The 14,398-nt window shown below is 41.5% G+C and overlaps 1 protein-coding gene across 3 annotated transcripts in view; it reads right to left on the minus strand.

Annotated features, from left to right (window-relative positions):
• The window catches only part of trappc9 (trafficking protein particle complex subunit 9), a 147,359-nt gene that overhangs the window by 99,945 nt on the left and 33,016 nt on the right, over positions 1-14,398 (minus strand). For all 3 annotated transcript variants that reach the window (XM_076112819.1, XM_076112818.1, XM_076112820.1), the window contains 2 exons: positions 14,040-14,203; positions 5,327-5,479 (listed from right to left, as the gene is read on the minus strand). In XM_076112819.1, coding sequence (XP_075968934.1) covers positions 5,327-5,479; positions 14,040-14,203 — 317 coding nt within the window. The remainder of the gene's footprint in view (positions 1-5,326; positions 5,480-14,039; positions 14,204-14,398) is intronic.

Genomic DNA, 14,398 nt, shown 5'->3' on the forward strand with positions numbered 1-14,398 from the left:
CCGGTAGGTAATACACAAAGATCTGAACAAACGATTTCAGTCATTACAGCGAGCTATTCCAGTCCGTCTGGAAGCTCCATTGAAGTCATCTATCGACAGCTGCTTGGTTCATCACTAACGAATGTCTGGCAGAGATTCACGAGGTATTTGACTTGAGACAATAATACAAACGCTATTAATATTCTGCCAGGTTTTTTTGGGGGTAATTTTCACTTTACGGCTACTGACGTATTGCTATACCCTTAACTTCAATACAACAGAGGCCTCAGAAGAGACCATCTTGTGATAAGATAAGTCACTGTTGTGCCGTTTGTGAGCCGTCCTGCTGAGAGATCACCTATCAAACGGTGTGTCCGCCACTGACGTCTTTTTTCCTTTGATTTTCCTGTTAATTAGGTTTCTATAGGTCGCACTCTTATCTCGGTCTGTGCAGCCATGGTGGCTATCACCGCTCATGATAACTGCTCAGTTCTCTTTCCATCTATTCCCGACAAACTGGAAACCTGGAAGTATAAGAACACTTACTTTGCAAATAAAGCAGGGTATGTTTTAAAATGACTATTGCAAAACGATACAATATGTTTTGTGATATCTCGCTTGGGAAAAATAATCAAAAAGAAGAGATAAACAGATAGAATCCAGAGGGTGGTGGTGACGCAGCTGGAGCTGTTCGGTGACGGCCAAAAAGCAAAGAAGAAGAACAACTTGTGCACTTTAATAGTTTAGTGACAACAGTAACAGTTTGGCTGGCCTGATAACTATCCATAACAAACGCATGGACTACGAGCCAGACAAATGTTTTATCATCTTCACCGGCTCTCATTCGAGCTGCTCAAGCCGAGTGGTTAAAGGTCTGAGTTTCATGAATAACACCTGCAAGTCGATCACCTTCCGAGGTCTTTGGATCAGTCGGTATATAACTGGTATTGAAGGCCTCTGTGACTCATATAAAGTCTGGAGATCTGACAGCTATCCAGTCCACCAAAGACGCACAATGTTTACATAATTAACTTATTACTTTACTCTCGTTAGCTCTTTTTTTATTACACTCATCAGCCAGATGTGACATAATTTCATGCTGCTGTTTACTTGCCCTGTGAATAGTATGAACGGCAATAAAGTTAATCTATCCATCCATCTGTCTAACAAGGGGACTGATGCAAATGACCAGACAATCAATGCCTCAATGCTCTTTCAATACTTTTTAAAAAAAAGTTTTTATTACCAAGTATTGTGGACACATTCCGGTCGGTACCAGAAAGTACTGGAGTTTCATAAGCAGCCATATTTGTCTAGAAGGTTGTTGTTTTCTTTCTCCCCATCGAGAAACATGAACATATCACACGTCAATACTTTTAAAAAGTCTTCTTGGGGGCTAAAAGGCGATGTTGGTGCTGCAAGTTAAGTACTTTAAAACAAACAGCACAGCAGTGGATTGTCTCCCTGATGTCGACTGAGGACAAACAATGAGAAAACTCGAAAAAACAAAAGCACCTCCCTGTCTCCTAAATTAAAAGGAGCTTGAATGCACCTTCTTCTCCGTCTGAGCCCTTTAATTTATGTTGTTCGTTTCCCGTGTCTCTTTACTTTGTTTTTAAAGCAGACATTTTCTGTGGTACAAGGCAACATTAATGTAGGCGGTAGCACCGTCATTAGGGCACAATGCTCACACCATTTAATACGATAAAGCTCGCTAAGTCAAGGCCCATTAGTCTTGAGTGATGACATCACTCCCTTCTGATCCTAAGTTACGGTGTCGTGCTCTCGAGCCGGACCCAAAGTGAGGGACACACTATTCCGAGGATAAATCAATGAGCCCCGGCCTGTTTTGGATGCACTGTTTCATGTGGCTTCGTCTGCTTTGCCCCTTCTGCCTCAGCTGAAACACAAAGGACATCGAGTGCACAACTGCCAGCCAGCATTACAGTTAAGGCCGATGGATTGGCTTTCTCCTCAATGTGCACATTGATCAATCCATAGCATATAATTAATTAGATATGCAATATCACTCAACCGTCTGACAGGTGTAAATCAAGGCACACACTAATTCCCACCTGCAGCATAACAGTCAAATCTGAACCTTGGTCATATGATGGCTGCAAGACATCGGTGCTTACGGTTATATGAAATATAGAGAGGCGCTGATGTAACACAATGTACCCGCACCAAACGCATCAGAGACACACACACACTCCACAAGCTGTGAGCTGTCATCTATCCTCAGGCTGTGGAGCTGGAAAAAGATAAAGTGTGAAAGAGAAAAGACACAGGGGGGGAAAAAGTCTTTACACCAGGGCAAACTGAAGGCAAACTTCATTCACATGCATCCACATTCATCCACATGATCAATGAGCAACTGACGTATAAAGAGCAAGACAGTCCATGAAGGGCGGGAGGGAGCGGACGTTGGACAGGTCAAACAAACACGACTTCCAGGAGACCGCTGTTTGTGTCATCGCGAGTACTGCGCTCACTTTATAATGTTACCTAATGCAAGACGTACTTACCGAAACCCTAATCACAATCTTTTCCTAAGTCTAACCAATACATTTTGTTGTGTTAACCTAACTACGTAGTTTTGTTGCATAAGTAAACCTAAAAACTAAGTAAACCTAGGGTTGGGAGTTTATTTTGAAAAGACACTTTGCATGTTACGAGTGAAGACTGACGCTAGAGGGGTACACAGAGCGTCATAGTTTGAAGCGTATGTCCACTGACCAACAACTGAATTTGACAATTTGGAAGAAACAATGTATTGATTTATCACATAATGTCTTGTTTGTTTGTTTTTAAGCAAAAATGTAAAAATGAGAATTTGTAGTTTCACCTACAGTTATGTTCTAAACCAATCTAAACTATTGGTCTGAGGTCTGGTGTGTGTGTGAACGGTTGAATGAGAGACAGATTGTAAAGTAATTCCAATGAAAGCACTATATAAATGCAGTCCATTTACCCTCCATTTACCCTCCATTTGTGCCGTTAAGAAATTCAGCAAATTGAACCAAATGGCACGAAATGAAAAATTTAGAAGACACTACCGATTTGTTGGCAATGGTTTAGTTCATTAACTGTTTCCAGAAGGTGGGAACAAATCAAAAGAATGCATTAATCTGCTAAGTATGAAGACTGCTGCACAAACATACTGCGTTGCCCTTTTCAGTGTAGAAAATGGCAAAAATGAACAATGACAGGCATCGATCTTCAATATTTGTTTCTGTGCATTTACGATCAGTGCTTTGCCTTGTTTGAAGACAACCAATTAGTGTATTTTTTAATACACTAATTGTGCACAGCTTCAGCTGCAAAACAGAGCAGCAAGGGACATCATTCTACTAAGGTTATTAAAAATATTAACAATGGTATTTAAAAAAAAAAAAAGAATTTAACAATAGTCCCCCCCCGTGATTTCACTGCATTGGAAGTAGAGTCAGTACTCAGACAGTTGTGTCTCAACAAAAATCTTGTTCCAGTTGAATTAATTTTCACTACGTGTCCTGTTCTGAATTAATGACTTGTTCATATCTACACTGATAACTCTGTCTGCTGCAATATGATTGCAGATGTCCCTGTAATACATTCATGTTCATTTTGTGTGTTTGTAGAGGTCTCCAAATGTTTTATGATGCTAAAGGTTGCAAAAATATTCTGTATTGTTAAAAAAAGTTGAACAGTTCAAAATACGCTTGTTTGTTTGTCTTGCTAAGAGTTCAAATGGATGGTGGATGGGAGGCTGCAGTCAGAGCGCATTGAAAATGAGCTTTTCTCTGTTTTTCTGCCGGTTGAAGAGGTGTATTGATCAAGTATTGGATTGTTATTGTGGAAGGTGTTACTGAACGCACAGTAATGAGCGTAGTTAGAGGAGCTCGGCCCAGACACAGAGAACAGAGGAGATGCTACAGGCTGATAATGAATAGCATTGAAATGCTAAGAAGTACCGATTCAAAAATAACTGAAAACATCGGAGCTTATCGATAATTACGCCCCGAGGCCCGTTTAATTTCCGGGTTTCGGTAACCAAACTGTTCGTTTTTACATTTCTTTTATAGAAACCCTTTTTATTGTCATATACATATACATTTCTGATAGGTACGAAATAAACAAACAATGTTATGTTGTTGCCTCCAACAATGTGACTCACTAATGGTACCATGTGGCGACATTAAAATGCATGTGTGACTATGTGTGGTGACTATGCAATACAAGTAAACAGTTGTTGGAAGCATCAGTCGTGCCTAATCAAGACGTTTGATGGCAGAAATTGGTAATCTTCCAGCACAGAATCTGTCTTTATTCAAATAAGTTCATGAGTACATTCACACAACATTATTAACATGCATTAAAGTGGCAGATAGCATCAAACGTGTTGAGCAAAAACTGCATCCCATAATGTCACCATAACAACTGAATTCACAGCTGCTGTTTGGAGCACGTCTTATCTCCTTAATTCAGGGCCCCCAATTATTGCTCAGCTAATTAAAACACTGAACCAGTATCGCTCAAATGACCTCATGAGGAGAGCGGCACCGGGGCTGAGATAAACACGCATTGTATGTATTTACTTTCTCAGTCATCTGAATCCACATACACAAACACACAAAGTAAAGTCTCTGTGGCGCAGGAGCAGTTCCATAGCAGTGGTTCCAATCATTAATATTTATGTGCCCACAGACTCGGTGGTGGAGAGGTTCCACAGTTTGAAGAAGGCGGCACGGGGGCGAGCGAGGCAGAACTGAAAGAAGGGCTTAGCATGAGCAGTGAGAAAGACCGGAGAAGGAGCACAATGAATGGGCTTCGAGGTTGGGGAGGAGGTGAGACGATTTCTTTTTAACCAGGATATTAGAATTAGAAGAGAGGAAATGCACCAGATGAAGTGAGGAAGCTAGGAGAGAAACGGAGGTGTGGAGACCTTGAGACCTCTCTCCTAGTACCGCTGAATCTGAAACAAGGAAGCTCAAATCCCTGTAATGCAGGGGGCTCCATGCACAGCGATGCATTAACACGTACTTCTGCATCCAACACGTGCATAGCTTCAGCTGCACAGTTAAAAGGTGGCATAACAATTCTGCTGCAAACAAACAAAAATGGTATATAATTCATCCTGAGGGGAATTTGTGTGTCTGCACCAAAACGTATGGCAATGCATGAAATTGTTGACAAAACAGTTCACTCTGTACCACCGATGTCCACCTGCTGGTGGCGCTAACCACATATCATGGCAAAACACGTCACCCCCTTTAAGTAAACTGAGCTTTTGACACCCATTTAGAGTCACTCTTGCATTAATTAGCAGGTATACACTTAGAAATGGCCATCTTCGTCCACTCACCATCATTGAGGTCCTGCAGCAGGCTCTCCTGGCCGGAGAAGTCCAGCTTGACTTTGATGTTTACGGTCAGTGTCACAGCCTGGCCGGACTTCAGAGGCAGGCGAGACAAAGCGTCCTCGAGCTCCCAGCTCAGAAACTCCCCAAACACTTTCTCTGCACACACAAAAGGGAGATAAAGCCAAATTAAGAACAAACAAATTAAATAAAACTGATTTTGAAAGAAAATCACAAAGCATTTCTGGCTGGGATGATACCTGCTGAGATCAAAGACGGCAAGACTTGCCAAGCTTGTGGTAGCATTTTTGGATGGTAATAGTTTTGGACAAGGAAAACAAAATGACACTGCTGTGCTTGTAATCGCCCAAAGGCAATTTGCACACATGAGCAGTCAGCTTGCACATCACTAAGGAAGCCGTGCTCCTGTGATGTTTCCTTTGCAATACGCTTTCCAGAGCAACAAAGCTGCTGATTGGCTCAGAGTCCTTTGGCTGCTCGTCACTAGACCTGCCTTTCGCAAATATACGCCTCTCCAACCTCTTCTACCTGAGACGAATGATTCAGCTGCATCCACTTCAGCCAGCAGCATCAAATGGACGATACGCCACCTGAATAAAGCATGTGTTCTGTGTGTGCAGGTGAGCCATTCCTGTTCTAAGGGACTGCAGGAACAGCAAGCGGGCTGATTTTAACAGGAGGGGAGATGGAAGTTCACAGTAGGAACAACAGTTTACACGTCCCTGCTTGATTCATAACCAAAACCTCTAAAATCCTCTGAGAGGATGTGAATGTAGGCAGCATTAAATAAAGGTTTTGTGAATAACGCTGCACTCTAAATATTCATAAACTCCAGAGCTTCCTTGCGGTGAATTAAACAAGAGAGAGAGAAAAAAAGGAGAGTGAAGCACAGAAGGAAATGATTTTAAATAAATGGGATTGGGGGGAAAAAGAAACATTCACTTGAATATGCAACACCAGGCCTTGTAACTCAACAGGTAGACAGCCAGGATTGTGGATGACACATTAATATCGTCACACTACTAAACTATGAGTCACAAGAAATGACTGTCGAGATATCTTTCATATATTATTTAAAATATTAGCCAGAGACATTCTTACTCTGAAAACACAATATGTGGATCACGTCAGTGCTTCTTTAGGGCAAATACAAAACAACCTCCGTTTTAAACGCCGTCTGTCGGGAACACTTAGGTCGGGTTTTAAGATTTTCATCCTTTCTGGCCGTGACTACCCTGCTTTTATTTATCCCACAATAATCCACCTGTTGGGGAATAAAGAGTAGAGGCTGTGCAGGAGAGCTATAAGGTAATAAATAAATTAAATAACAGGCATCAGTCAGGACAAATCAGCACCAATCAGAGACATTGCAGTAGGGCATTGTGTAACTTTGAATCACCACAATTGTTCAAATAAATGCTCAGATTGAAGATCTGGGAGTCGTCCGATTTCACAACAAGTCAAAAACTAATTAGGGCACAAAGGAGCTCTGGGTGTGTCTAACTAAAGCAATCAGTAGTGTCAACAGTTGACAGTAGACTGAACACAAAAGAGAAATATCCAATAACTTCACTGTCAAACATGGATGATCTCATATGACAAGCCAGCTGTGGACTCTGAGGTCACCTCCACCAGGCGTGGGGTTGATGTTTCAGAGTACGAAACAAGTACCACTACTGGTCAATAGTCCACCCCGACTGCCAAACAACAACACCGGGCAATATTAGACAATTCTGTAACAATGAAAACTCTTTTTTTACATGAAATGCTTGTTCCAAAATCCTCGCTGTCTACAATATCAGCTTAAAGATGGACCAGCTATGAAAAGACCAGCTCTGAGTTTTGCTCTGCTTTTAAAAAAATACATTTTGGCTAATTATTTTAACTGTTAGCATTAATCAGTCAAAATCCATGCTGTCCGTTAACGGTTTAACAGTTAATAGTTTACATCCCAAATAACGAGGAAATCGATGTAGTCAAATGAGAGGCAGCTGACAGGCAGCTATGCTCATGGAAAATAAATCAGTGAAGCAATATCAATCCCCTCTTTTCCTTTATGTTGTATGGGCTGCACAGTGGAAAGTGTTTTGTCCTCATCCAGACATTTGATATGAACGCACATAAGTGTTGTAGAGAACACTTGAGCTGAGCTGATGTTTATATCCACAGAGGAGCGATGCGGTGGCTGTGATGAACAAAAGCTCTGATGGCAGCTTATTTTCTGCTATTCAGAGACAACTCCGCTTATGTAAATACTATACAACAGATTACTGTATGAAGAGTTTGCTTTGTTATCTACGTTTTTTATGGATATTTCTGTTTTTTGTTTTTGAGAAACTGATCTCCTCTCTCACGTCACGATGGCTGCGGCTGTGCTGTACCAGAAAGAGTAATGATTGTTTGTTTTGCCGCAGATGTCTTCCTATTGTGACTCTTCATCTTTTATTCATTCCCTTCCCACAGAAAACGCAGAGGGCTTCAGAGAGGCCCTCTCAACCCCGGCCTGTCTAAAGCCACTAGCACGTTAGAGCTCAGGAGGCACAGGCAGGTGGGGACGAGGTGATACGACGACAAGGCATGGAACCTCTTCAGCCTCCGTCATCGGGCCTACTGCACCGATGACCTCCTGCTTACGAAGGCAGACGAAGCGGAGCATCACAACAAACACTACACACATGACTGAGGTACCAGCAGTATGGGTGCTACCACGTAGAGACATTTTTAAGAAGGGAAAATAAAACAAATGCATTATGAATAATGTTTGCAAGAAAATCAATGTGAAGAAGACGACGGCAAGAATTTAGGGTTAGGTTTAACAATAAGAGAGAAACTACCACAATGATGGTTTATGATGGTGCACATAATGACAGCTGCTCTGGAACCGTTTAAGAAATTGGTAAAATGTAGGTACTTTGCCAGAGGAGGCAATATGCAAATGCATTGCATTGTCTACGTCTATTTATGGCTAAATATGAGAGTTGAAATCAAGCTTGTGCATGTGGAACTAGTTTCACATCAGTAGATTATTATCAATTAACAGTTAAAGGGTTAAGGTGATAATATCTCATGAATGGCATACAAATAAAAGCAAAAAGGATGATTGGAGTCAACTCAGTTCCAGCTGCTAAAACCTTCAGAGCGCTGTCTCCATCCAGAAACCACCTTTAACTAGCACCATGTTAAGTGGATGATTCCTCATCATCAATGGCATGAGGTGGCAAAACACCATTAAAAAATGAGATTGACCAGATTAAAAATACATATTCATTAAAGTGTGGGAATGTATTCAAGGACGAGGCACATTTCAAGCACATTTCTTGAAACCGCAGTGGTTTCAGAAGTTATGGCAACAAAAGATGAATTTACATAGAGAGGAGAACTGTATGATCAATTGCACTGCAATGCAATTAGCAGGTTGGGTTGTATAATGCAGCCAACCACACTGTTCTTCTTCTGAGGCAATAAGTGAGCTTTGGCGGAGCCATCATATTCACAGTTGAAAGCATTTAACAAAAGACTCCATCAGGTAACATGAGGACACTTACAGACCTCGTTATTCGCAATGATGAAAACCTAGAACACAGCAATATCTGTGTACAGACACGGGAAACATAAGCTGCAATATGGCTGCAGTGCAGAAGAAAGTACTATCTGATGTGTGCAAACGATCAGCCTCTGGAACACACTGGGAACACCACCCTGCAAAAACTGCTAGTTTCACAGGAAGCTCATCTACTAGCAGCTTTCTAGGGGTGACTGGTTAGCGTTAAACAGAATGCACTCTGCCATCAACACTGTTTCTACGCTGACTCAGTAAAATAACAAAGTTTTTAACGAGCTTTTCCTTCTCCTCTTCAGAATATTCCCAAATAGACACCTCCCTTCCTCAGCATTGTTGTCTTGCCTTGGGGTGGTACATAGTAGACTGTTTATCAGCCTTTAATGTAACCTTCTTAATTACCAGCTGTTTACCACTGAAAGGGGACAGGTGACACTTTAAAACTGGTTGTAATATCTTGCGTAAACTAACATCTTAATGAGACATGAGACATAAGTGGTGTTTTTCTTTACATTCAAAAATCGTGAAAATTGTAACAGTGTCTACCATGAAACATGTTAGCTGTGTCCAGTCATCGTTTATTAAAGGAGGAGCTTGTCATTTTGGACCCTTCATCATGTGGACAGTGGGAGCCGACCCTCTCCACCCACTGAGCTACAGCCGCCCCAAAGTCAACACTGGAGAAGCCATCTGTTCAAAAACATGCAATTCTAAATTTACCCTTCGCAAAGTCCCATCCTCGAACGCAGATTGGCCAATCGCAGCGTAGCATCGGCCAGCTCCGACCAGGTACCGACGACTATCTGGCTCTGCTCCATAGACCCTGGTGCAAACGTTCCAGCCTTTCCTCATTTTCAGGCTGGTTTGGTGGATTTGAAGCTAGTCGCGGTTAAACGTTGTGTAATGGTGAGACTCGCTACCCGGAGAGGTTGGAAGCAGATGTACGTCTCTAAAATGTTACGTTTCATAAACACCTGTGGAGCTAAGAGAGTAGGTTAGCATATCATTAACTAGCATGTCTATGCTACCCTAGCTACTGAAGGTATACTGAATATCTGCTCATGCTGCTTTTGCCTTTTAATGATTGTAACAGTGAATAAAGACCATGTTCTTTCATTTCATTGTCTTCTGTCTTGATCTCCAGATGATGTGGTGGTTCACTTTCACACTGTGATCTGTAGCTTTAGCTTCTGTCTTGATCTTTTTAACCTGTTCTCGCTGCTGAATCAGTTTGACATCCTGGATATATCCTTCAAACACATAATGTAGACTCTTCTATCGGCTTCTTTCTGAAACCGTTTTTTTCCTTGGTCAAAAGATTGAATAAGACGTGTTCAGGGAGTGCAGATAGTGACAGTGTGGGCTCCATGGTAGCGAGGAGAAATTGAATTAAATAACCTTTGTGGTAAGACTGCATCCTGGATATGCCGTCACTAAATACAACCACTACAATAGACTGCCTTTAGAACCAAAGTGAAACCCAGATTAAATTTAAAACATGACTCCTGTGACACACTCCAGACGGAAGCTGGTCTGACATTAAAATGGCCTTCAAAGGTCTCCTAGCTCAGATGTGGTAGACTTAATTGCTTACAGGGGTTCTTTCTTTGTATTGTAATGAAGCCTACTGCCAGGGCACCACCTTAGGAAATGGCAGCATCAATAAGGAGGCAGTCTTGACTGTTGTCGCTCTGACACAATTAGATGAAATAACGCAGATAGTTTGGGGTACAATATGCGCTTGAATGCTGCTCATACATCCAACATAAGAAATTAGAGGGAGGTATAATTTCCAGTATAATGTCCAATAGCAGTGAGTATTGGAGACTGCAAAGTACAAAAAGCTGGTATTTGTTTGATTTAAATAATATTTTGCTCAACCTTTATCTCAAGTGAGGTATCAATAAGCACTGTTTTGGTATGTGTACCCTGTTAGTAAAAGACAACAGGGTACGAAACAGGCAAAAAATGTGCAGCAATCGAAAACTTCAGAAATGTTCATTTATTATTGGGTTTTAACAATGCATTACTTTCAGTGAACTATTTGGGTTGCTGACTGGCTTCGATATTTTTGTCATAATTAATTGAAGTATATAGTGAAAGTTAGAGTTAAGTCGAATATTATATCGAATATTTTCCAAATGAAATGATTCAAGGATGTTCATTCAAGTTTAAGGTGTTTGCCAAAAGCCTTTGAGGGTAAGCTGAGATGGTGTGCGTTTAGTTTTCAGTTATTTTTGCTCGTTCATCCAACTCAAAAAATATCATTGCCTCGGAGGCAAAGCTGTGTTTGCAGCCTGGACTGTTTCCAACCACCACGACAACTGCTCCATTTCAAAGAGAACGCTCGTTAACTGGAGAGACTGGTGGCTCTGAGAGGTAGACAGTTAGTCACTGGATGAGTGTCAAATCCCAGGCTATTGTAATTAGAGTTCTTTACTAGTTAGCACTGACAGGCTAATTCTTATCCACTGTGAGCGAGGGCTTGATGGGGCTTTTGTACACAAGATCCCAGGCAACAAGCGAGACACAGTGATTCTCTCACCACGCCGTCATCGTGTCATTAAATCTACAACAGGGCTGGTCAGCAAAGATTCCCCCCAACTCTACACAGCAGAAAGAGTTATTGACATGCTTGTGAGAGAAATGCATGAAAAGTGAGAAGAATATACACCTGAGCGGTGTAAGCCTGACAGAAGCTGCCCGGTAAGACGGGAGATATGAGTGTCAACTCTTGGACGGAGGATATGTTAGTGTAGCTCGTCTTCAATTAAACACAGAACCCTCGGGCTATTTTGTGAAACGTCAGATCGATTTCATACTGGCCTCCAGCCACTCCCCCTTTGCTCATCACTGTGTGATCGAACTGCTGCTGAGAGCAAAGTTAGAAAGCGGTTGGAAAAAAAAAGCAGATTTTTCTTGGTTTTATGGTGGAATCAGAAGACAAGTACTGTCTAATAGTTTGAGAATAGCAGGTCAAAACCTTTGCTAAGATTGTTTCTGACAAAGTGCATACAGCGATACATCTACAGTGTACTTTTACAGTCAAACATCTGTTTTGATTCTGTTGCATTTGCAGTATAATAACATAAATTAGAAACACTGGACTCTGACAACTTCAGTTGAATGTCCAAACACATTTCTGAATTAGACAGAAGAAAAACTTTAAAAATAGCATTACATACCAATGATTTTACACTTAACCGGTGCCTTACCAATACTGTAGATAATCCCAAGTACCCCCTGATTGACCCATCATGTTTCAAATGCATTTATTTGAGAGTAATTTAGTTGTTTGATATTGTGATTTTTCTTTTTTCAAACTAGCTGAGCTACTCTGCAATCTTTCCATGAACCATCTGATATGTGCAACGGCCAGAGAGTACGGAAAAGTTTATTTTCAGCTGTAAAGTGTCTGAATTTGTACATATATTGGTCACCATAGTTAAAACTAAATAAATTTAAAAAATTGGAAAATGCTTGTTATCAGATTGTTATCTGATGTCAATATGATCTTACTGAATTTAGTATGATTTGCACTCTTCTCTCCATAGTGGTATCAGTTGGTATCAGCCATATGCAGAGTCGGTCTTTCGTAACTCTCTAAATGCACAAAAATGAATAGTATTGTTAAAAGTAATAATATAATTACAGTGTCAGTATTTAGAACTGTCTGTGGACCAAAGGAAGTCTACATTTCTGATTAAATTAACTGACTGAGTGGGATTTTAGAAATGATTTTGTAATTACTGTTTATCACCTGGCTGGACTGCTGACCACAGGTAGCACTGGGCAGGGGGTTTTCAAAGCATGATTTCTCATTTATCTCATCAATAAAATATAATAGAAGTGAAATGTTTCTGCCTATTTTAGTAGCGCAGCTGCTTTTTTCACACAGAGCGTGAGACAAAGACAAAAAAGCAAGAGAGAGAGAGACAGACAGACAGACAGACAGACAGACAGACTGAGGGGCACTGCAGAGATCTGAGGACCTGAGCAGGTGTTGAACAAAGACATGGAACACAGAGTGAAAAGCCACGGGGGCATGAAAGATGTGGAACGAAAGGCAACAGGTAACGGCCTCTGTTGTACTGCGGACACAGGGACTGCAGCAGGATGGAACAAAAACTCAGTGGGTGAAGTACATTAAAAACTGTACATGTACTGTACATAGTACATGTACACACCTCGATGATTTCAAAACTTTTGCAAGTTTTCCCACATTCTATACCTGGAAAATATAAAACATAGTGTCCTTCCCTTCCTATTTGAGCCCCTTAAGTCCGTTTTTTACACACTCCACTGAAGTTCTGAAAGTTTTCAATCATCGACCACTGCAGCCTTCATCCTGCTCTCCAGACTTGAAGGCCTCTGTATCAAAAGGCACTGCCCTCAGCTGGCTCTTAACCAACAGATCATACTTTATCTCCTTACGCAACCACTCCTCCGTCACTTCCACAGTCGCACAAGGTGTACCCCAAGGTTCCGTACTCGGCCCACTTCAACATCTAAATCGTCCCTCTCGGTCAGAATATCCACTATTTCAGACTGGACTTCCACTGCTATGCTGACGACACCCTGATATACCTCAGCACTCTACCACATCGACTCCTGTCTGTCTGCAAGAACATTTTCTAAAACTCAACAGTTACAAAACTGAACTCCAAGTCCACCCTCGGCAAAAGCAGACTCCATACTCCCCATTGATGGCACCACTGTCTCCCTTTCCTCACAGGCACGCAGCCATGTTGAGATCCTTGACCTCACCCTCTCCCTAAACCCCCATATCCTTCAAATTGTCAAATCCTCCTATCACCTTTTGCAATATTGTCAAGAACCGTCCGTCTCTCACATGAACTAGTGCTGAAATAGTGATCCACGCCTCCGTTTCCTCATGCCTCTATTACTGCAAATCACCAGCGCTAGCTCCATCAACAGACTCCAACTGGTCCAGAATGGATCCAAAGCTTCCAACCCACACCAAATCCTGGCACCAGTGCTATACAAATTTTATCAATTATTTATCATTAATGTACTAACAGAACTTCCTATTTGTTTAGTAATTTAAATCTGAGATGAGAAATATTCAGAAAAAGTAGGATTGAAAGGTACGGTTTAGTCATTCGATGGGGTACTAACCTTTGGTGCTGGCAGTCTTAGAGGTGAGCTCCAGAGTCTCGATGTCCTCAGATCCAATGTTCTCCAGGGTAATGGTCAGCGGCTGGGTCTCTCCGTTAAAAAGCTGGACTGACACAGAGCTGGACAGTTCCTCTTTGGGCGTTGGCTGAGACGTGTGGGCTGACCTGTTTAGGGTTTGTGTAGGAGGGAGAACTTTTCAGCAATGATTCGAAGTCAAATGTGCTCATTGTCTTGAGGGTTCAATATGAATTAAGAAAATAACTCAGGAGATATAAGGCCTGTTATGGCCAAGGCAAGTTTGATGTGGCTTGATACGATGCAAACAGTTCCATTACACTTCTATCATAATTTGCAGAACA

The sequence above is a fragment of the Anarhichas minor genome, unplaced genomic scaffold (assembly GCF_050575085.1).
Source record: "Anarhichas minor isolate MPS153535 unplaced genomic scaffold, ASM5057508v1 ptg000051l, whole genome shotgun sequence".
Classification (NCBI taxonomy): domain Eukaryota; kingdom Metazoa; phylum Chordata; class Actinopteri; order Perciformes; family Anarhichadidae; genus Anarhichas; species Anarhichas minor.